The 25,460-nt window shown below is 52.4% G+C and overlaps 1 protein-coding gene across 2 annotated transcripts in view; it reads right to left on the bottom strand.

Moving 5' to 3' along the window:
* The window catches only part of LOC116946864 (uncharacterized), a 47,841-nt gene extending 22,861 nt beyond the window's left edge, over positions 1 to 24,980 (bottom strand). The window contains exons 1-2 of one of the 2 annotated variants that reach the window (XM_032962091.2): positions 24,874 to 24,980; positions 19,006 to 19,227 (exon numbers count right to left, since the gene is read on the bottom strand). In XM_032962091.2, coding sequence (XP_032817982.2) covers positions 19,006 to 19,077 — 72 coding nt within the window. In that variant the 5' untranslated portion in view covers positions 19,078 to 19,227; positions 24,874 to 24,980. Of the gene's footprint in view, positions 1 to 19,005; positions 19,228 to 19,357; positions 20,434 to 24,873 lie in introns of those variants that run through there. The other variant, XM_076070239.1, reaches the window with a different exon arrangement.
* Between the last annotated feature and the right edge of the window lie 480 nt (positions 24,981 to 25,460).

The following is a 25,460-nucleotide window of genomic DNA, read 5'->3' as shown; positions in this document are numbered from 1 at the left end:
GCATGAGTGTTGAGTAACACGCAATCATAAAGTATGGGGATACCTTTGATGTGTTTTTGCCCAAGGCAAGGTGTCTTGTAAATGAAGATCTGTATGAAGGTAAGTTTGGCCAAACCAGAGCGTGGTAGAGAAGACCTGGAGGTGGTGCAGGTTTTGCTGGAGCCTGTGAATTGGGGCCTGCCCTATCCTCACGAGGAGGCCGAAAGGTCAGAGTTGACATCACAGACGAGGAACCACTCTGGCAGTCACAGAGGATGTCACAACAACCACATAAACGTCCAGAATGCAGCCTCTTTGCTCACGGAATGGGGGGAAATAACAGATTTACAGACAGCACTCTGCCCAGAAAAACAAAAACACATCTCAACGGAATGTGGCGATTTTATGTTATCATCCAAGGCCAATGCTGCTACTAATCTCAGTTTTATATTATTGAGGCTGATCCGCCTTCAATGACTGCCCTGGGTACACGAACTCTGATGTGTTTTCCACTGCACAAAGCTTGTTGATCTGTGCGCTTTTATTTTTAGCCCAACTTTGAAGCCTTCTCGATTAGAAAGACACCTCAGAGAGACTCACATAGAGAACCATAGACTCACATAGAGAACCATAGACTCACATAGAGAACCATAGACTCACATAGAGAACCATAGACTCACATAAAGAACCATAGACTCACATAGAGAACCATAGACTCGCATAGTGAAGCATAGACTCACAGAGAGAACCATAGACTCACACAGAGAACCGTAGACTCACACAGAGAACCATAGACTCACACAGAGAACCATAGACTCACATAGTGAAGCATAGACTCACAGAGAGAACCATAAACTCACACAGAGAACCATACACTCACACAGATAACCATAGACTCACATAGAGACTCATAGACTCACATAGAGACTCAGACTCACATAGAGACCCATAGACTCACACAGAGACCCATAGACTCACACAGAGAACTATAGACTCACACACAGACCGCATAGACTCACACACAAACCCCACAGACTCACACACAGAGACTCATAGACTCACATAGAGACCCATAGACTCACACACAGACCCAATAGACTCACACACAGACCCCATAGACTCACACACAGACCCCATAGACTCACACACAGACCCCATAGACTCACACACAGACCCCACAGACTCGCACACAGAGACTTATAGACTCACATAGAGACCCATAGAGTCACACACAGACCCCATAGACTCACACACATACCCCATAGACTCATACACAGACCCCATAGACTCACACACAGACCCCATAGACTCACACACAGACCCCATAGACTCACACACAGACCCCATAGACTCACTCACAGACCCCATAGACTCCCACACAGACCCCATAGACTCACACACAGACCCCATAGACTCACACACAGACCCCATAGACTCACACACAGACCCCACAGACTCACACACAGACCCCATAGACTCACACACAGACCCCATAGACTCACTCACAGACAGAGGGGCCATCCATAAATGACGTCACGCGATTTTGGCCGATTTTTGTCCCCCACTCCCCCCCTCGTCACACGGCGTCACAAAAAGTTAGACCCCCCTCAAATATGACGTCACAAAGCTCCCCCCCCCCCCCAAAACCATATTTCCATTTTGAACATGAAACATGCTTCAAATCGATCTTGATTTGAAGCTTTCGTGACTGCAGGAATCCAAACTCTTTGGCTCTTTCGGTAAAGTCATCACGCAGTAGGTAGAAAATAAAATGAATCACGACGTTTCGATCGCAAACGCAAGCGGCCGTCCTCAGGCGGAAAAAAAATGAAATAAAACCCCGCAGTGGAACTTCTGCGGTGACGGCGGCCGGACAGCGGCCGGGTCGAGGCGGCTCCGACACGCGAGCGATCGGTGGTGGCGTGAAATCCGAGATTCGCTTTGACGAAGTCGCCGCTGTCGATGTCCACGGCCGATTAAAAAAAACTACAAACGTAGTTTATTTTTATTTGTGTATATTCATATTTATTTTACGCGATTTGTTTACATTACCTATACCTTTGCGCTCTGCGAAAAAGAGCTTCATAGCTCATCGGATTCCTCCAAAATAAATAAATATTCTGATTCTGATACAGTGCGCGTGGACGCCTCTGCAACCGGTTGCGCGCAATCGCGACGCCGTGGCCATGTGGCAGCACACCTGGTGGTGGCTGTGCTGCTGCACCACTGTGGTGGTGGCTGTGCTGCTGCACCACTGTGGTGGTGGTGGTGGTGATGGCTGTGTTGCTGCACCACTGTGGTGGTGGTGGCTGTGCTGCTGCACCACTGTGGTGGTGGTGGTAGTTGTGTTGCTGCACCACTGTGGTGGTGGTAGTTGTGTTGCTGCACCACCGGGGGTGTAGTGGTGGTTGTGTTGCTGCACCACCGGGGGTGTAGTGGTGGTTGTGTTGCTGCACTACCGGGGGTGTAGTGGTGGCTGTGCTGCTGCACCACTGTGGTGGTGGTAGTAGTTGTGTTGCTGCACCACCGGGGGTGTAGTGGTGGTTGTGTTGCTGCACTACCGGGGGTGTAGTGGCTACGCTGCTGCACGTCGCTGCTCCCTGTCACACAGCGCTGTGCAGGCAGTGTCGGTGGATCACCGCAGGTGCAGCCGCGAAGCTCCCTCGCTCCCGTGGGTGCGGGGTCGAGGAGGCGCCATACCCCGGCTGGGCCAGGAGACGGCGGTACAGCAACACACGTGGACTCCGCGTGTCCCGGCTATGTGTGTATGTGTGGGGAGGGGGGAGGTGTTGCTCCCCCTCGCACGCGCGAGTAAACACTCAACGGTCGGCCAATACAATCTTAGTATATGTAAGGGACCGCAGAGCTTGGGGGGGGGCTCTGGTGCCGGATTGCCACGTGCCGGCTGCTGCTGACTTTGCGCTCGTTGTTCCTCGCGCCACTGCGGGTGGAACAGCCTCCACACGAGGTCCACCTCGAGAGTCGCCTCTCTGTCGATGTGTATTTGGCCTACTCTTTATTACACCACCATTCATACTGCTGGGCGGACAGAGGCCGTGGGAGTGCGGCGGGGCATCGGATTTAAGAAACCTGCGCCGTTGTTTCAGCTGCCATCATCATCAACACCACCATCATCATCATCAGCACCATCAATCATCATTAACACCATCATCTTCATTAACACCGCAATCATCGTCATCAACACCACAAAATTGTTCATCATCAGCACCACCACCATCATCATCATCATCAGCACCATCATCATCTACACTACCATCATCAGTACCACTAAAACATCATCATCATCATCATCATTCGCACCATTATCGTCATCAACACCACAATCATCATCAGCACCATCATCATCTACACTACCATCATCAGCACCACTATCAAGATAATCATCATTCGCACCATCATCATCATCAGCACCACCACCATCATCAACACTAAACACATCACAATCAGCGCCACCATCATCATCACCACCACCACCATTCGCACCATCATCATCATCCCCAACCATCACTGTAAGTCCGTGGCGCTAAAAAACCCATTTCACCACAAGTGGCAGCGACAGAATCTCAAAGCCCCCCCCCCACCATCCCCCTCCGTTCCTATGAGCGATGTCAATTGCTGTTGCCGCTGTCGTCAAGGATGGCGCCTCATACCTCTGGCGCCCTTACAAAGTAATGGACTTGTTCTCTCGCTTTGTTTCCTCTTGCTGAAAGACGCCGGCCGGCCGGCGAGTATAGAATTTCCACGCAGACGCCGAGCGGGCGAGCTGGCCTTCAAAGAGGGCCTCACACCCTCAAAAAGATAAAGAAACCCAGCCCCAACCGTGCAATTTTCCCCCTCTTTCCGTGTCACAACAAAGGTATGGCGTGGCATTATAAACCCTGGCCCTCGAGTCGGTTGGCACCAGAGGCTACAAAACGTCGGCCTTTAGTTTCACTCCTCCTCTATTTTTATTATCGCGGTTGCTGAGCGCAGAGGTCCCAGAGGCTAAATAAAAAAAAACACCACCACCAAGAGGGCAGCAGCAAACAGCACCGTTCATGTCATCGTCATCATCGAAGAACGAGTTTTAACGCGTTGCTGGAAATTTGAGCCACATTATAAGAACGAGCGGACGTTTAATAATGCAATGGGACAATATGATAATTTTTAAATACTGTAATAATCGTAAATCCGATGAAATACAAAAGCATAAATGTTTATATCCACGGTTGTTAATGTACTATACTCCAGCAGTGGATGGACAGAGCTGTGTGTACTGCAGATGTTTGTTGAACTTCTTTCGCACCGTACGTAACCAACCGTGCTCATCGGAGGTGCGGTGGAAGGACAAGCAACAAGAATCACCGTGACTTAAAGCTTTCGTGACTGCAGGATATTCATATTCTTGGGTCTTTCGTGACTTTACCGAAAGACCAAAGAATAATGATCATAGTACACAATTAAACCATGACGACGTGGAGATGATAGCATTGAACACCTTTGCCCGTGTGGCTGACAGCGCGTTTAATCGGCTGAGGTTTTGGAGGGCGGGGGGGGGACCGCGCGGTTTGACCTCAAGGCCATCGATGTGCGGCGGTGTGAGTTCATCGAGTGCCACGTGCTGCTGCTGCTGCTGCTCTGGTGAAACATTAACACCGCGCGGACTACGACGACGACGCCTCGGGTCGGTGTCTTTTTTTACTCTGTTTTTTTTTTACATTTTTATAACTCAGGGCCCAAAGGTCGCCGGTTAGCGATCGTGGTGGCCCTGCCGCCCCTGCACCGTGAGGTGAGGTTGGTGGCCCTGCCACGACGTTGCCCTGCGGGCGCCTCGCTCAGTGAACTTGGCTCCTCTCGGCGCGCTGCAGAGGGACTTTTGCCGTCATTGTGAGGACGAGGTCACGCGGGTTTAAATTGCCCCCCCCCCTCCCGAGTAATGTGCACGCTCAGTGGGGCTGCAGGATAATTGGGAAGTGGGGGGGGGGCCTAAGAAATTTTTTATTTGGGTCCTCCTCCAATTGCAGCGGCAGCAATGCTACTGCCGCTGCAATTGTGTCGCCATCAAAACAGAACGCCAACAGCAGCAACAACCCCCCACGTGCGGCCTCATTCTTTTCCCCCCCTCTGGTTATTTTCCAGCTTCCCCCACGGAAACAATCCGGCCCAACCACTCACGGGGGGGGGGGGGGGGGCGGGTGCGGACTCACGGCGCACGTGGCGGCCCGGGGGGCGCTGTGGCGCTCGCCGCTGCACGTGCTGCGCGGTCCAAATTGGAGCCGATGGGGAGAGCGACGGCACGCAGTGACCGAACCGATGGGAAGCGTCGATTCGGTCACGAGGGAAATTAGAAATCGCCGAGGTTACCGGTTCGACTTGAGAGCGTTGGAGGTGTTGTGTGTTTGTGCGTGGGGTTCAGCGTGAGATCGAGCATTGGGTCGAGCAAAGAATCGAAATCACCAAGATAAATTCCGCAACATATGGGCAAGCACACGAAACAATGTTTTGTTTTCAATAGGTAAGACTCACCGAGTTGGATAGCTTTTTTTCAGAAGCGTCCTGGCCACAAATGATAACTTTTACGAAGTGGCTTATCACGTGGAAATTTAGATCAGCCACTTACTCGAAATGCATGTTTATAAACACATATTCTTTGGTTCTTCCTATAACGTCACGTAGATAGAAAAATAATTAAATATAATAATAAAATAAAAATAATTAATAACAGTAATAAAATAAAATATTTAAATAAAAAATAATAAAAATAAAAACCACGACGTTTCGATCACAACACAAGCGGTCGTCATCAAGAAAAGGGGGCTAACTGTTTATAAACATATTCTTGGTTCTTTCGGTAAAGTCACTTCGAAGAGAAACAATAAAATAATAAAAATATAAAATAATAAGATTCTCACGACGTTTCGACTGCAACACAAGCAATCATCATCAGGTGTGAAAACCACAGCAAGAAAATTTTGAAAAAAGTGGCGGTTTTTTAACGTTAGCACCACGGAGAGCGATTTGGCAGTTATTCAGATGGACGAGTCCATCTATGTACGGAAAAGAGGAGGGGGGAGACGAAAATAATGGATGCGGTCTGAAAGCCACCGTAAGCGTGAACAATCAATTAAGACCCGAAATGGTTTATCAAATCCTTCCAATGATTGCTAAGCCAGAATCCATCTTCTCCGTTGAAATTGTCTCTGTGTTTGTATATGTGGATAGCCTCATGAACGAATCTCTCATGGTAGCCAGATGGCTTGCAGATAACCTCTGTCTTGGAGAAGTCAATGTCATGTGAGCCTACTGAATTATACCAGTGATCTGCCACGGCCGAGGTGTTGGTCCTACCATGTTTTAGGTCTGCTTTTTGTTCACGGATGCGGTCCGAGACATGTCGTTTGGTTTCTCCAATGTAACTACTACCACAGAGGCAACTTAGTTTGCAGACACCAGGGTACTGTATATCCGGAATCACATCTTTTACAGACGGAACCAGATCACGGATTTTATGTAATGTGTTTAATTGGACCTGGATCTTGTGTTTATTCAAGATTTTGGAGATCTTTTTTCGTGATCCCAGCAATGCAGGGTAAAGTGATGGTTTTGAATGGCTCCTCAAGAGGGTCCTTCTTCATGGTTGGAGTGATAGCTTTGCGGATTGTGTAGTCGGAGTAACCATTAACCTTAAGAGCTTGGTGTACGTGCTTGAGTTCACTGGCTATGTGTTCCTGGTCGGATATGCATTGGGCTCTATGGTGCCCAAGAGTTTGCCTTTAGAGGCTCACCCCCCTTTTTCTGAAGACGACCGCTTGTGTTGCAATCGAAACGTCTTGGATACTTTATTTTTCATATTTTTTTATTCACTTAATTATTATTCTATCTACGTGACTTTACCGGAAGAACCAAAGAATATGAATTCCTACAGTCACGAAAGTTTCAAGTCAAAATTTATAAACACATGTTTATAAATGTGGAGGGGAAAAACCACGGGGAGAACATGCAAGCTCCAAAAATACAGCAGGCGTCAGGGTCGAACTGACGACCTCCTGTAGTATACCAGGCGCGGCCGGTAACACACCCACACACCCAGGCTAACCCTGTGCGGGCATGAGACGTCGACTTTCATTATCACAATTTCAGACTTCCATATTTCACGGCCTCATTCTACCACGCCACAGCACCCTACGGTCAAAACGCTTCCCGATGGCCATTTACCCAGAGGCTCTTTATGGGCCTAACCTTTAGCAGCAGCAGTAGCAACAAAATACAAATTGAGCCAAGATTTATTTTCTTTGACCACATTTGCATGGCAAAATGAACGGTGGTGATCCATGGCGTTTGGGTGGAACAAAACGCCATCCCAAAATGTCACAGCGGTCCTTCTTTGCCGTGCTGACGCTCGGCTCGGCCAATGTTGGTGACTCCTGAGGAATTGTTTTGTCGAGGGCCTTTGCAGTGAAATATAAATAACGAGACGGAAAAGCAGACAACACTCGTCGCCTTCACATCTGGTTCCTAAGCAATTGTGAGATGCAATGCACATACACGACGGACGCCAATCAGTTTCAAAGACAATGCTCTGATATACTGTCAGAGCATGTTTGTTTGTATGCTTTGCCATAGGTACTTGTGGTTAATGCAGACTTTATTCCTTGTAAAAGGTACCTATTTGATCTCTGAACATCTTGAGACCTATTTTTTTGTTTTACCAGGGAGGGAGAAATTCTATTCTTGTTTTTTCATACTTTGATACTGGAAAAAAGGGTCTCATAGAAAAATGATGATTAGGTCGTTGCTGTTGCTATTGTGGTTAGACTATCTTCTTTGGTTCTTTCGGTAAAGTCACGTAGAATTATTCTCATTCTACGTGACTTTACCGAAAGAACCAAAGAAGATGAATCATTGCAGTCACGAAAGCTTTAAATCGTGGTTAGACTAGTCGGTTGGAAGGAGCGAGGGGCCATGGTGATTGTTGCGGACTGGGTGTCTGGGCAGACACCACAACCACAGCCGACTCGCCGTCTCTCCTCGTTTCCCGTCGTGCATTGCTCCTGACGTCACCTCGATCATCGCTGGCGAACAACACGGTGATTATGGTGATGGTGGCGATTATGGTGGTGATAATGGTGATCATAGTGGTGATGATGGTGATTATAGTGATGATGATTAAAGTGGTGATGATGGTGATCATAGTGATGGTGATGGTGGTGATGATGATGGTGACGATGATCATAGTGGTGATGATGGTGATTATAGTGATGATGATCATAGTGATGGTGATGGTGATTATAGTGGCAATGATGGTGATTATAGTGATCATGATGATCATAGTGATGGTGATTATAGGGAACATGATGATGGTGATTATAGTGGTGATGATGATGATTATAGTGATGATGATTATAGTGGTGATGATGGTGATTATAGTGATGATGATGGTGGTGATGATGGTGATTATAGTGATGCTGATGGTGATTATAGTGGTGATGATGGTGATTATAGTGATCATGATGATGATGGTGGTGATGATGGTGATGATCATAGTGATGATGGTGATTATAGTGATGCTGATGGTGATTATAGTGGTGATGATGGTGATTATAGTGATGATGATGATGATGGTGGTGATGATGGTGATGATCATAGTGATGATGGTGATTATAGTGATGATGATCATAGTGATGGTGATTATAGTGGTGATGATGGTGATTATAGTGATGATGATGGTGGTGATGGTGATGATGATCATAGTGATGGTGATTATAGTGATGGTGATAATAGTAATGGTGATGGTGGTGATGATGATGAGCATAGTGGTGATGATGGTGATTATAGTGATGGTGATCATAGTGATGGCGATGGTGAGTATAGTGGTGATGATGGTGATTATAGTGGTGATGATGGTGATTATAGTGATGGTGGTGATGGTGATGATGATGATCATAGTGTTGGTGATTATAGTGGTGATGATGGTGATTATAGTGGTGATGATGGTGATTATATTGATGATGATGATCGTGATGATGATCATAGTGATGGTGATTATAGTGGTGATGATGGTGATTATAGTGATGATGATGGTGGTGATGATGATGGTGATGATGATGATCATAGTGATGGTGATGGTGATTATAGTGGTGATGATGGTGATCATAGTGATCATGATGATGATGGTGGTGATGATGATGATGATGGTGATGATGATCATAGTGATGGTGATGGTGATTATAGTGATGATGATGGTGATTATAGTGATGATGATCATAGTGATGGTGATTATAGTGATCATGATGATGATGGTGATGATGATGGTTTTTCTTCTTTATCTTTTTCCTTCGCTCGAAAACAACAGGGCCGCCCGGACCAAAGGTCGCCAGTGGCGGAATGTCGCTCACTCAGTTCGTTAAATACCCTCGTCCCACGTGGGGGGGGGGGGTGGAGCAGGGTGGTTATCAGAGGGGAAAATTCGTTACGAGCCACGGGGCTTCGGATGGAGTCTGTCCTCAATCCAACGTTCAAACCACCCCGTGTTTACGACTCCGTCGCGCTCGCGAGTCGACGCCACGCCGAGCCAGGGGCCCTGCGTCCCTGTGCCGATAAACAACTCAGCGGCACGAGCAGCATCCAAACGCCTCCCTTGTTAGTCCTGCGATATGCCTCAATGACGACCCTTCTGTGCTCTGCCTCGCCCGGTATGCAGGAGGTCGTGGGTTCGATCCCGACCACGACGCCGTCTGCTGCTGTATATTTGGAGTTTGCATCTCTCTCTTTCTCTCCTCGTGGTCGCGTGGATTTTTTCTCTGGGTGTCTCCGATTTTTTCCCTCCCACATTTGTCATCGACATCACGTGTCTAGAGAGTAGTTGGCCGCTATAAATGTCCACGTGATAAGCCACTTCGTCGGGCTATCATATGTGATATCCAGGTCGCGTCTGATCAAGAGCTATATCGCTCAGTCGGCTTTACCTGGTAAAATTAAACATAGTTTAGTTTCGTTGTTGCTGCTCTGCTCAATGCAGCATCACCCGTGTAAAATATCCGGGCGACTGGGCTAAAGGGGACCACCATCGCCATCTGCGTAACAAATCAACTCAACTCAAGCTGGCGTTTGAACCGTGAGAAATAAATGAATCGAAGGAGATGTAACGGTTTATGAGCACAGCAGTTTCTTTTGGAGTGTGTAATGTCAAATTCGTGTTTGAACTATAACCCCTGACACCACCCGACGGAGCGAATAAAATCAAGTTGCCACGTCGTGGGCGAATGTGCCCCGATTGTGTTTTCTTTTTGTTTCCAGAGAGAGCTCAGCTGTTGTTAAATCCCACCAGTTTACTCAAAACAAACCACACAAATCATTCGGGGACGGATTTGCACCCCATGCGACAACTTGATTGGCTCTGTCGGGTGGTGGAGGGTTATGCTAAACAAACCCGCCCCCCCCCCCCCCAACGACATTTGACCTCTATGACGACGTGACCCTTAATAAATTGGTGGCATGAGTTTTGCTCCACCATGCAGCCCCTGTCTGTCCAGGGCTCTCTTTGTCGCGGATTATGTGGGTAGGGTTTTTTTCCCGTTTGCCGCTGCTGCTGCTGATGTTTTTTTTCAATTCGTTGTCAGATTGTCCCACATCGTTCCAACGGATTGTCAACGATCTTCGCGCCCGTAAACGCGCACGGTACGATGTCACACCGGAATCAGAATATGTATTTACACAGCAGCAATAGCGAAGGGCCATTGAGCTCTTTCTTTGCACAGATGTCCACGCGACCCGGCTGTCGCATGCCTGCCCTGCCCGATCGACCGCCCCCACACCCAGCGCTGTTTTCGTGCGCGGTGTAAGCGTCAATTTGCTCTCGATGTGATGATGTTCGCCCATGTGACCTTTTCGCATATCCGCCCAGACCCCCACATGTCTCGCCGGCCCAGCTCACGCCAAGCAAAACCCTACCGAGCTCATTTGCATTCAAAGCCAATTCGCCCCTCTGCTCATCTCTATCCCGTCTGCTTCGCTCTGCTCATCTCACTACCGTCTCTCGAACAGACTGTTGGGGCCAAGTCTTGTTGGGGAGCACCTCTGCGAGGCCGGCACGGCGCACGACGGGGTGAGGGTGGCCAGAACCACGCCCGGCCAGGCGCTCCGTCGTCTCCCCAGTGACGAAGTTCACACACCGTACCGGGCACTTATTGAGGCTGAGCCGACCTAGGGGAGGCGCAGCACCGCTTCGAACAATGCACCGCTGGTATTGGTCGCTAGCGGGAATCGAACGCGGGCGAGCTAACCACTGCGCCACCGCTCCCCACACGTGGAAAATCGAATGACACGCGCCGGATTATAGGACGCAGCCATAACGGATTATAGGAAGCAGCGCTTTCTCACAACGCGGAGGAGGGCAGGGGGACAAAACCGGGGTTCATCTTCCCCGTGGTGTTTACACGCGCACGGGAAGACCGTGGGGGGGGGGGGGGGGGGTGGGAGGAGCTGTTTATAGGTAAACTGGAGAGCCCGGAGAGGCACGCTTACAACAGGCACACACACACAGCACACACACCACACACAACACCACCACCTTATCAGCCTGCCAACACCTGCTGCTTCGCGGCACACACACGCACACACTGAATCCCCCGGGGCTACCCATCGCACGCGCACACAGCGCACACGAAGACAAAGATTTCCCCCGTGTAGCCTAAGCGGGGACCTGTGAAGGCCGTCGGCACGACACGCAGCGCGCGCGCGCCTCCTCGTAAGACTGCGGACGACGCAGAAGATCCCTCCATGGCTTCGCTCGACTTCCCTTCGCGGGGCTTAAGGGTCGCCATTCCCCAAAGGAGCCGCATCCACTGCGCAACGCAAGGCAGCAGTGGCAGACGCGGACACTGCTGCTGATGGTGATGCTGATGATGGTGATGATGGTGATGCTGCTGATGGTGATGCTGCTGATGGTGATGCTGATGCTGCTGCTGCACAAATCGGGAATTTAAAGCCCTGCAGCAGTGCGCGCGGGCTGTGGTCACCACCCAGAACAGAGCCGTGGAGCGCAGACCGACTCAATGTTCACGAGTCACAGACGCGATGGAGCAGCAGGAGGCATCATCACAGCAGCGATGATTCACCACTCCGCTACTGCTGACGCGATCATCTGGGCTCGCCCACCACCTCGACGTAACATCACGGCTGTAGCTCTACATCAGCCGTACGAACCCAAATACAGAGACCCACGGACTCACACGGAGACCCGTAGACTCGCATATAGATCCATAGCCTCACATAGAGATCCAGTCTCACATAGAGATCCATAGACCACAGACACACGCAGAGATCCCACGTAGACTCATAGACTCACATAGAGACGTAGAGACTCACATAGAGACGTAGAGACTCACATAGAGACGTAGAGACTCACATAGAGACGTAGAGACTCGCATAGAGACGTAGAGACTCACATAGAGACGTAGAGACTCGCATAGAGACGTAGAGACTCGCATAGAGACGTAGAGATTCACATAGAGACGTAGAGATTCACGTAAGAGTTGCATGTGGAGGAGGCATCATCACCACCCCGCTACTCCTGACGAAATCATCCGGGGCTCCACAACCGCCTGGACACCAAACAGCGGCCACGCGAAGTCGGAGACCACGGCACTCCTCGTCACATCTAGACACATCTAGTCACATCTAGTCACATCTAGTCACATCTAGACACATCTAGACACATCTAGACACATCTAGTCACATCTAGACACATCTAGTCACATCTAGACACATCTAGTCACATCTAGACACATCTAGTCACATCTAGACACATCTAGTCACATCTAGACACAAGCTGTCTCCTAGTCACATCTAGACACATCTAGTCACATCTAGACACATCTAGTCACATCTAGACACACGCTGTGTGTGTCTCCTAGTCACATCTAGACACATCTAGTCACATCTAGACACATCTAGTCACATCTAGACACATCTAGTCACATCTAGACACATCTAGTCACATCTAGACACATCTAGTCACATCTAGACACATCTAGTCACATCTAGACACAAGCTGTCTCCTAGTCACATCTAGACACATCTAGTCACATCTAGACACATCTAGTCACATCTAGACACATCTCGTCACATCTAGACACATCTAGTCACATCTAGACACATCTAGTCACATCTAGACACATCTAGTCACATCTAGACACATCTAGTCACATCTAGACACATCTAGTCACATCTAGACACATCTAGTCACATCTAGACACATCTAGTCACATCTAGACACATCTAGTCACATCTAGACACATCTAGTCACATCTAGACACATCTAGTCACATCTAGACACATCTAGTCACATCTAGACACAAGCTGTCTCCTAGTCACATCTAGACACATCTAGTCACATCTAGACACATCTAGTCACATCTAGACACACGCTGTGTGTGTCTCCTAGTCACATCTAGACACATCTAGTCACATCTAGACACATCTAGTCACATCTAGACACATCTAGTCACATCTAGACACATCTAGACACATCTAGTCACATCTAGACACATCTAGTCACATCTAGACACATCTAGTCACATCTAGACACAAGCTGTCTCCTAGTCACATCTAGACACACGCTGTGTGTGTCTCCTAGTCACATCTAGACACATCTAGTCACATCTAGACACATCTAGTCACATCTAGACACATCTAGTCACATCTAGACACATCTAGTCACATCTAGACACATCTAGTCACATCTAGACACATCTAGTCACATCTAGACACATCTAGTCACATCTAGACACAAGCTGTCTCCTAGTCACATCTAGACACATCTAGTCACATCTAGACACATCTAGTCACATCTAGACACATCTAGTCACATCTAGACACATCTAGTCACATCTAGACACATCTAGTCACATCTAGACACATCTAGTCACATCTAGACACATCTAGTCACATCTAGACACATCTAGTCACATCTAGACACATCTAGACACATCTAGTCACATCTAGACACATCTAGTCACATCTAGACACATCTAGACACATCTAGTCACATCTAGACACATCTAGTCACATCTAGACACATCTAGTCACATCTAGACACATCTAGTCACATCTAGACACATCTAGTCACATCTAGACACATCTAGTCACATCTAGACACATCTAGTCACATCTAGACACATCTAGTCACATCTAGACACATCTAGTCACATCTAGACACATCTAGACACATCTAGTCACATCTAGTCACATCTAGACACATCTAGTCACATCTAGACACATCTCGTCACATCTAGACACATCTAGTCACATCTAGACACATCTAGTCACATCTAGACACATCTAGTCACATCTAGACACATCTAGTCACATCTAGACACATCTAGACACATCTAGTCACATCTAGACACATCTAGTCACATCTAGACACATCTAGTCACATCTAGACACAAGCTGTCTCCTAGTCACATCTAGACACACGCTGTGTGTGTCTCCTAGTCACATCTAGACACACTCTGGCTCCTAGTCACATCTAGACACACGCTGTTGGTGTCTCCTAGTCACATCTAGACACACTCTGTGTGTGTCTCCTAGTCACATCTAGACACACGCTGTGTGTCTCCTAGTCACATCTAGACACACTCTGTGTGTGTCTCCTAGTCACATCTAGACACACGCTGTGTGTCTCCTAGTGACATCTAGACACACGCTGTGTGTCTCCTAGTCACATCTAGACACACGCTGTGTGTGTCTCCTAGTCACATCTAGACACGCTGTGTGTCTCCTAGTCACATCTAGACACACTATGTCTCCTAGTCACATCTAGACACACGCTGTGTGTGTCTCCTAGTCACATCTAGACACACGCTGTGTGTGTCTCCTAGTCACATCTAGACACACTCTGTGTGTGTCTCCTAGTCACATCTAGACACACGCTGTGTGTCTCCTAGTCACATCTAGACACACTCTGTCTCCTAGTCACATCTAGACACACGCTGTGTGTGTCTCCTAGTCACATCTAGACACACGCTGTGTGTCTCCTAGTCACATCTAGACACACTGTGTGTCTCCTAGTCACATCTAGACACACGCTGTGTGTCTCCTAGTCACATCTAGACACACGCTGTGTGTGTCTCCTAGTCACATCTAGACACACCCTGTGTGTCTCCTAGTCACATCTAGACACACTCTGTCTCCTAGTCACATCTAGACACACGCTGTGTGTCTCCTAGTCACATCTAGACACACGCTGTGTGTCTCCTAGTCACATCTAGACACACTCTGTGTGTCTCCTAGTCACATCTAGACACACGCTGTGTGTCTCCTAGTCACATCTAGACACACGCTGTGTGTGTCTCCTAGTCACATCTAGACACACGCTGTGTGTCTCCTAGTCACATCTAGACACACTCTGTGTGTCTCCTAGTCACATCTAGACACACTCTGTGTGTGTCTCCTAGTCACATCTAGACACACGCTGTGTGTCTCCTAGTCACATCTAGACACACTCTGTGTGTCTCCTAGTCACATCTAGACACACCCCGTGTGTCTCCTAGTCACATCTAGACACACCCCGTGTGTCTCCTAGTCACATCTAGACACACGCTGTGTGTGTCTCCTAGTCACATCTAGACACACCCCGTGTGTCTCCTAGTCATATCTAGACACACGCTGTGTGTGTCTCCTAGTCACATCTAGACACACGCTGTGTGTGTCTCCTAGTCACATCTAGACACACCCCGTGTGTCTCCTAGTCACATCTAGACACACCCCGTGTGTCTCCTAGTCACATCTAGACACACTCTGTGTGTCTCCTAGTCACATCTAGACACACGCTGTGTGTGTCTCCTAGTCACATCTAGACACACGCTGTGTGTCTCCTAGTCACATCTAGACACACGCTGTGGGTGGCCCTACACACACGGTCACGCGCACTGGCTGTGCCCCCTCAGTCGAGCGTCCACGTGTGAGCACCTTGAATCTTTAATCTTTAATCCCACTCCTTCCGAGAACAAAGCATTCCCGTGAGCCAGCGCGCGGGTAGTGGATTAAGTTGACGGCGTCACCCTATCCCCGGTTGAAGGCAAATTGATCCGGCCAGAGAGATTTCTTTTGCCGGTCTGTGTGGAGGCGCGAGTTGCTGCTCCCCCCCCCACCCCTCTCGCCGTGGTCTCTCTGCGTGTGCCCAGCGGTGTTCGTGCTGGCCCCGCTGTGGGGGAAGGGTGGGGGCCCAAGCCATTGTGACCATGCAACCCAACACTCTGGGCCGCGCAGTGAACCCACTGTGGTCTTCTGCGCTCCTTCAACGTAGCAGAAGGAGGAAGAGCGACACGACACGAACTCTCTCTGTCTCTCTCTCTGCTGAAACCCTCTCGTCGTGGCCAGCAGCAGCAGCAGACCTCGGCATCGGCATCGAGCTCCTGAACGCTTTTTGCCATCGTACGCAACACGACCAGACGAACGAGACGCTATTTGTTGATCTGCCCTCTGCGAGGGTATTTTGGCCTACTTCTTCCGACGTCTTTGGGACGTTCCCCACACTTCACCGCACCACACTTGGACCTGTCCATCGACTAGCTGTGGTGGCCGGACAGAGGTATGGGGGGGGGGGGGCGAATTTAAGAAGTTTCAACTTGCGCACTGGGGGAGATCGAATCGACTCCCCCCCCCCACCACCTCGGGATTACAACACGAGTAGTGGCTTCTCCGATACATAAATAAGAATGATTAAATTCTAATTGAACTACTATACATTACACGATTCATACATTAACGTCAGTCATAACACTTCCTATGGAAACAATCTAAATTAATTCAACTACCCTGGCTGGACATTATAATTGTTATATACAGAAGAGCTCCTGCACCAGATAATGATAGTGTCATCATCACCACCATCATCATCATCATCTAAGACAAAGATCCCCGGTATAGCCTTAACAAACTGTTGGGGAAATTGCTGTAAACGAGAACCTATGAAGGCCGGCACTACACACGAGGGTGTGGGTGGCCAGGACCACGCCCTAGTGCTAATGTCTTTACACATCGTATCAGGTACTCAACTGAGGCTGAGTCGACCTAAGGGAGGCACAGGACCCGTTCATATATCTTCTCCGGTGTTGGCCGTGAGCGGGAATCGAACTCGGGTCGCCGGGCTCATAGCGCACCGCGCTAACCGCTACGCGACCGCGCCCCATCATCACAACCGCCAACCACCATGATCACCAACAACCACCACCACCATCATTATTGTTGTTGTGTCCACGTTGTAAGCGAACACTTGCGTAAATAACCCAGCCGCATCATTGTCCGCATTAAAGATGCATGCGGTGCGCGTGGCACGCGCGCGCGATCCACCCGCTCGCCCGTCTTCAGCACACTCTTATTATTATTACTACTACTTATTATCACTACTACTACGACTGATTATTACTACGACTTATTATTACTACTATGACTTATTATTATTATTATTACTACGACTTATTATTACTACTACGACTTATTATTACTACTACTTGTTATTTGCCTTACTGCACACACAGTTAACGTATTCACCCGACTAGAAAACGCTGCGGAAAGTAAGGTTCACCCTCCACCCCACCCCCAAGCAAACCATTGCTGACGGTCCTGCGCCTCCCCCTAGGTCGACTCAGCCTCAAACGAGTACCTGGTGCGGTGTGTAAACATCGCCGCTGGGGAGACAAAGGCGGCAGGGAGTGGTGCTGGCCTCCCTTTTCCTCGTGCGTTGTGCCGGTCTTCATAGACGCTACTCGCTAACAGCACTTGCCCACCAGTCTGTCAAGGCTACACGGGGGATCTGTACCTTTGCCAAGCAGGTGTTATGGGGAGCGGTGACGCAGTGGCTAGCACCCAGCGCCGACGAACCCCTGTGACCTTCTCGATTTTCACGGTCACGGCTAACGTCAGGCTAACGTCGGCCTCGAGGGTCGTGTATGTACGCTGAACTTCTTTCGCACCGTACGTAGCCAACCGTGCTAATCGGAGGTGCGGTCCTAGGTGCCACTGTGCCCCCCCCCCCCATACTTCTCCCCCCCTGCCCCCTTCGCCAACCTTGCGCTGATCAGCGTGGTGAAGTATGGTCAAATAACCCCCCTGCGAACGACCGACACCGCTGTGGGAAGAAGCCCTTCACGGCTGGACTGAGTCAGAGGTAAAGGCGCAGCCCCGCAAGTGCCGGCTCACGCCACTGCTGGCGGTAGAAGGCACAGCTAGAGAGGGGCTCTAGACCAGAGTGAGTCACCGCAAGGCCCCGTGGGCCCCTGGCGGCCCCTGGCGGCCCCTGATGGCCTTTAGTGCGGGCCCTGACGATACACAAATGGTGAGAACACAACTCCATCATCATCGCCATCGTTGTCGTGGTGTTGCTGTCACAACCCCCCCCCCCCCAATGGTTTCAAATGGGTGAAGAACGCGGCTCCAGACAGTCCCTCCAGAGGGCATTGGTGACATTTATGGCCACGTCCAAGTGACGTTTAGGGTACCAGTACGAGGTTGCGTTGCCATCAAAGCGAGGACTTTGCCCCAGAGAGAGGGAGGGAGGGAGAACAACCCGGACGGATGGGATCCACGCGCGAGGTTGGAACTCACGGATCTGTGGCCGGTGCAGCACCGGATCAGGCGTGGCGTACGGGGTGGTCCAAAGGTCTTGTGACCCCTAATTAATTTACCCCTAAACCGTTTCCCCCCCCCCCCCATTTCATATTGTAAATAAACGATACTTTTAAAAAAGAGATTACGTCTTAGATAATTAAATGGGGAGGGGGGGGTATCACAAGACATCTGGACCACACTGTACAGTCCTCGTAGGATTACCGTGACGGCGTTCTCCGCTGCGCCCTAAATAATCGATGCGGGGGTGCGGGTGGACCCGGCCACCCATTCACCCGGCAGGGGTCGAGTCAGGCGGCCGGGGCAACCGAAGGTCCCGGCCGCCCCCGACCGCCCACGACCGCCCCAACCCGAACTCGCCCAGGGCACCGCGGCAGCTGTCGCGGTGCCCTTTACCTTGAGACGAACTCCGCGATCATCCTCGGGAGAGGCGGGAAGGTCTGCCGAGGTGGTCTGGTGGTGTTGCATGATGCGCCGTGCGTCTCACGCGGTCCCCTGGTCTTCAGAGACGACTGTGGTGGTGGTGGTGGTGGTCACGTCTCCTGGCGTGACTGCCACACGCTGCGTGCCACCTGTCCTCCACTGTATCGGCGTACGGGGCTGCTACTCCGTCTCCGTCTGCAGCCACGGGGGGACAGGGCAGAAGATGACGAGCCAGCCGCTTGCTGTGATCAACTCCGCGTCCTCGCTGCAGCAGCAGCAGCGGCGGCGGCTTTTGTTGGCTGGGCCATCGAACAAAGAGACTCACCGCAGCGCGCGGCGCTTTCAGATGCGCTTCCGCGGCCGTCTGGAACGTTCTTTCCTTCCGATATCGGGAAGCCACCGCAGCTGTGCACATTTAAGTCCACCAGATTGAACACTCATTTCTTCAGCACTGCTTGTTGTGTGTAGTTTGCTGTGCGAACGAAGTTCAACATGCGTGCGCACGCACACACGCACATAAGCGGGTCACTCTAAACCACTGCAGCCGTTTAAGGGAATGCTGCCACATTGGTGGTGTAAAGTGGTGCTCGCGCGCGCTGGATTTGAAGTGTCACAGGGGTCGCCGGCTCGATTCGATCTCACGGCGCGGCAGCCGTGAAAGCAGTGAAACTTTCCGTAAATCCACCCCGAGACCCCGGCCGCGTCCGCCCTGCACCAGGCAACGTGGTGGGGTAAAGTGTGGTGAGAGTGGTAGTTATGGTGAGAGTGGTAGTCATGGTAACAGTGGTAGTCATGGTGAGAGTGGTAGTCATGGTGAGAGTGGTAGTCATGGTGAGAGTGGTAGTTATGGTGAGAGTGGTAGTTATGGTGAGAGTGGTAGTCATGGTAACAGTGGTAGTCATGGTGAGAGTGGTAGTCATGGTGAGAGTGGTAGGCATGGTAACAGTGGTAATCATGGTAACAGTGGTAGTCATGGTGAGAGTGGTAGTCATGGTAACAGTGGTAGTCATGGTAACAGTGGTAGTCATGGTGAGAGTGGTAGTTATAGTGAGAGTGGTAGTTATGGTGAGATTGGTAGTCATGGTAACAGTGGTAGTCATGTTAATAGTGGTAGTCATGGTAAGAGTGGTAGTCATGGTAACAGTGGTAGTCATGGTGAGAGTGGTAGTCATAGTAACAGTGGTAGTTAAAACGAGAGAGCGGTCGGTGGATGATGACATCCGGAGAGGAGATGGGGCGATTAACCGCGCTAATGTGGATTAAACATCACAGGCTAGCGGAGGGAGGCCTTCATCCAGTAGTAGACTGACCATGGCTGACGATGATGTTATTGCTGATTGGCAAAGGTAAAGGCGCTGCCCTGCAATTGCTTACGCCGCTGCTGCGACATCTCTACCCTGCTCTTCCACGCAGAGCAGCCGTCTTAGAAGCAGTGGTGGTGGGAGTCACTCACACTCTACCCCACCGCCAGCACTAGGAGTCACCCACACTCTACCCCACCGCCACCACTAGGAGTCACCCACACTTTACCCCACAGCTACCACTGGGAGTCACCCACACTCTACCCCACCGCCAGCACTAGGAGTCACCCACACTCTACCCCACCGCTACCACTGAGAGTCACCCATACTCTACCCCACCGCTACCACTAGGAGTCAGCCACACTCTACCCCACCGCTACCACTGAGAGTCACCCACACTCTACCCCACCGCTACCACTAGGAGTCACCCACACTTTACCCCACAGCTACCACTGGGAGTCACCCACACTCTACCCCACCGCCAGCACTAGGAGTCACCCACACTCTACCCCACCGCTACCACTGAGAGTCACCCATACTCTACCCCACCGCTACCACTAGGAGTCAGCCACACTCTACCCCACCGCTACCACTGAGAGTCACCCACACTTTACCCCACCGCTACCACTGAGTCACCCACACTCTACCCCACCGCCAGCACTAGGAGTCACTCACACTCTACCCCACCGCCAGCACTAGGAGTCACCCACACTTTACCCCACAGCTACCACTGGGAGTCACCCACACTTTACCCCACCGCCAGCACTGAGAGTCACCCACACTCTACCCCACCGCCAGCACTAGGAGTCACCCACACTCTACCCCACCGCCAGCACTAGGAGTCACCCACACTCTACCGCACCGCCAGCACTAGGAGTCACCCACACTCTACCCCACCGCTCCCACTGAGAGTGACCCACACTCTACCCCACCGCTACCACTAGGAGTCACCCACACTCTACCCCACCGCTCCCACTGAGAGTCACCCACACTCTACCCCACCGCTACCACTGAGAGTCACCCACACTCTACCCCACCGCTACCACTGGGAGTCACCCACACTCTACCCCACCGCTACCACTGGGAGTCACCCACACTCTACCCCACCGCTACCACTGAGAGTCACCCACACTCTACCCCACCGCTACCACTGAGAGTCACCCACACTCTACCCCACCGCTACCACTGGGAGTCACCCACACTCTACCCCACCGCTACCACTGAGAGTCACCCACACTCTACCCCACCGCTACCACTGGGAGTCACCCACACTCTACCCCACCGCTACCACTGGGAGTCACCCACACTCTACCCCACCGCTACCACTAGGAGTCACCCACACTCTACCCCACCGCTCCCACTGAGAGTCACCCACACTCTACCCCACCGCTACCACTGGGAGTTACCCACACTCTACCCCACCGCTACCACTGGGAGTCACCCACACTCTACCCCACCGCTACCACTGGGAGTCACCCACACTCTACCCCACCGCTACCACTGGGAGTCACCCACACTCTACCCCACCGCTCCCACTGAGAGTCACTCACACTCTACCCCACCGCTCCCACTGAGAGTCACTCACACTCTACCCCACCGCCCACACTGGGAGTCACCCACACTCTACCCCACCGCTACCATTGGGAGTCACCCACACTCTACCCCACCGCTACCACTGGGAGTCACCCACACTCTACCCCACCGCCAGCACTAGGAGTCACCCACACTCTACCCCACCGCTACCACTGAGAGTCACCCACACTCAACCCCACCGCTACCACTGGGAGTCACCCACACTCTACCCCACCGCCAGCACTAGGAGTCACCCATACTCTAACCCACCGCCAGCACTAGGAGTCACCCACACTCTACCCCACAGCTACCACTGAGAGTCACCCACACTCTACCCCACCGCTACCACTAGGAGTCACTCACACTCTACCCCACCGCTCCCACTGAGAGTCACCCACACTCTACCCCACCGCTACCACTAGGAGTCACCCACACTCTACCCCACCGCTACCACTGAGAGTCACCCACACTCTACCCCACCGCTCCCACTGAGAGTCACCCACACTCTACCCCACCGCTACCACTGAGAGTCACCCACACTCTACCCCACCGCTACCACTGAGAGTCACCCACACTCTACCCCACCGCTACCACTAGGAGTCACCCACACTCTACCCCACCGCTACCACTAGGAGTCACCCACACTCTACCCCACCGCCAGCACTAGGAGTCACCCACACTCTACCCCACCGCTACCACTGAGAGTCACCCACACTCTACCCCACCGCTACCACTGAGAGTCACCCACACTCTACCCCACCGCTACCACTGAGAGTCACCCACACTCTACCCCACCGCTACCACTGAGAGTCACCCACACTCTACCCCACCGCTACCACTGGGAGTCACTCACACTCTACCCCACCGCTACCACTAGGAGTCACCCACACTCTACCCCACCGCCAGCACTAGGAGTCACCCACACTCTACCCCACCGCTCCCACTGACAGTCACCCACACTCTACCCCACCCCTACCACTGAGAGTCACCCACACTCTACCCCACCGCTACCACTGGGAGTCACTGACACTCTACCCCACCGTTACCACTAGGAGTCACCCACACTCTACCCCACCGCCAGCACTAGGAGTCACCCACACTCTACCCCACCGCTCCCACTGAGAGTCACCCACACTCTACCCCACCCCTACCACTGAGAGTCACCCACACTCTACCCCACCGCTACCCCTGAGAGTCACCCACACTCTACCCCACCGCTACCACTGAGAGTCACCCACACTCTACCCCACCGCTACCACTGAGAGTCACCCACACTCTACCCCACCGCTCCCACTGGGAGTCACCCACACTCTACCCCACCGCTACCACTAGGAGTCACCCACACTCTACCCCACCGCTACCACTAGGAGTCACCCACACTTTACCCCACCGCTACCACTAGGAGTCACCCACACTCTACCCCACCGCTACTACTGGGAGTCACCCACACTCTACCCCACCGCTACCACTAGGAGTCACCCACACTCTACCCCACCGCTACCACTGAGAGTCACCCACACTCTACCCCACCGCTACCACTGGGAGTCACCCACACTCTACCCCACCGCTACCACTGGGAGTCACCCACACTCTACCCCACCGCTCCCACTGAGAGTCACCCACACTCTACCCCACCGCTCCCACTGAGAGTCACCCACACTCTACCCCACCGCTACCACTGAGAGTCACCCACACTCTACCCCACCGCTACCACTGGGAGTCACCCACACTCTACCCCACCGCTACCACTGAGAGTCACCCACACTCTACCCCACCGCTACCACTGAGAGTCACCCACACTCTACCCCACCGCTACCACTGAGAGTCACCCACACTCTACCCCACCGCTACCACTAGGAGTCACCCACACTCTACCCCACCGCTACCACTGAGAGTCACCCACACTCTACCCCACCGCTACCACTGAGAGTCACCCACACTCTACCCCACCGCTACCACTAGGAGTCACCCACACTCTACCCCACTGCTACCACTGAGAGTCACCCACACTCTACCCCACCGCTACCACTAGGAGTCACCCACACTCTACCCCACCGCTACCACTGAGAGTCACCCACACTCTACCCCACCGCTACCACTAGGAGTTACCCACACTCTACCCCACCGCTACCACTGAGTGTCACCCACACTCTACCCCACAGCTACCACTGGGAGTCACCCACACTCTACCCCACCGCCAGCACTAGGAGTCACCCACACTCTACCCCACCGCTCCCACTGGGAGTCACCCACACTCTACCCCACCGCTACCACTGGGAGTCACCCACACTCTACCCCACCGCCAGCACACGCGGCCTGCTGCTGGGTGGACAAAGGCGAGAAGAGGGCAATGGGGGGCTGGGGATTTAAGTTGCCCACTGTCCCAGCTACCTGGAGATGAGAAGGGTGAGCAGCCAGCTGTACAAACCATCATTACACTTCGCCAGGTAACACCACCACCACCACTACTACCACCCCCACGTCGATGACACACACACACCAGGTGCATAACATGCGCCTAACAACGCGGCATGCGTCTCTGAAGCCGTGATGGGAGTGCGCGCGTTAGACGTGGGGGGAGACGCCTCGCTGGTGTGGCCGGGCTCGAGGGACCCCGTCGTGGAGGTCCCCATCGCGGAGGGACCCCGTCGCGGAGGGACCCCGTCGCGGAGGGACCCCGTCGTGGAGGTCCCCATCGCGGAGGGACCCCGTCGCGGAGGGACCCCGTCGCGGAGGGACCCCAACGCGGAGGGTCCCCGTCGCGGAGGGTCCCCGTCGCGGAGGGACCCCGTCGTGGAGGTCCCCATCGCGGAGGGACCCCGTCGCGGAGGGACCCCGTCGTGGAGGTACCCATCGCGGAGGGACCCCGTCGCGGAGGGACCCCGTCGCGGAGGGACCCCGTCGCGGAGGGACCCCAACGCGGAGGGACCCCAACGCGGAGGGACCCCAACGCGGAGGGACCCCTTACCTGGTCGGGCGGCAGTCGCTCTCGTCCGTCCCCTGGCACCGATGTGCGACGCGGGCACCAGCTGAGCGAGTTCCCAGCTGGAGGCACCCTCCCCCCGCACCTCCCTCACGTCTCACGCTCCTCCTCCTCCTCCCCCTGGATCGTCGTCGTCATCATCATCGACACCCCCTCGCCCACCACCACCACCACTCCCTCTCACCCCACCACCACCGTCTCCTCTCCTCTCCCTCCCTCTCGAGCTCCACTCCACGCGTGCTGATCTCACGGCAAGGTATAACAGCGCACCGTGTGTCAATTATTCATCTGTTGGCTGCCACCCAAAGGCAAAATGAGACGAGTCATCGCCGCCGTCCCCCCACCTCCACTCCACCCCCACCCACCACGCACCACAGCGCTTGTGGGGGTCACTCGACCATACTTCACCACGCGAGGGCCCCCCCCAGCCAAGAATGGCAACAGAACGCAATCACTCGCGTCGGCGTGGAGAATATAAGTCGTCATTAAATGCACCGCGTACGCAAGACGATTAGCGGCCGTCATCCGGCAGTTCACAAGCATTGGTTCACGCGATCGTGACTGCTGATGAG

This window comes from Petromyzon marinus, chromosome 28, assembly GCF_048934315.1.
Source record: "Petromyzon marinus isolate PM22_M1 ecotype Great Lakes invasive population chromosome 28, UKy_Petmar_22M1.pri1.0, whole genome shotgun sequence".
Classification (NCBI taxonomy): domain Eukaryota; kingdom Metazoa; phylum Chordata; class Hyperoartia; order Petromyzontiformes; family Petromyzontidae; genus Petromyzon; species Petromyzon marinus.
Note: the sequence above shows the minus strand (reverse complement) of the source record. Positions and strands in the feature narration are given on the sequence as shown.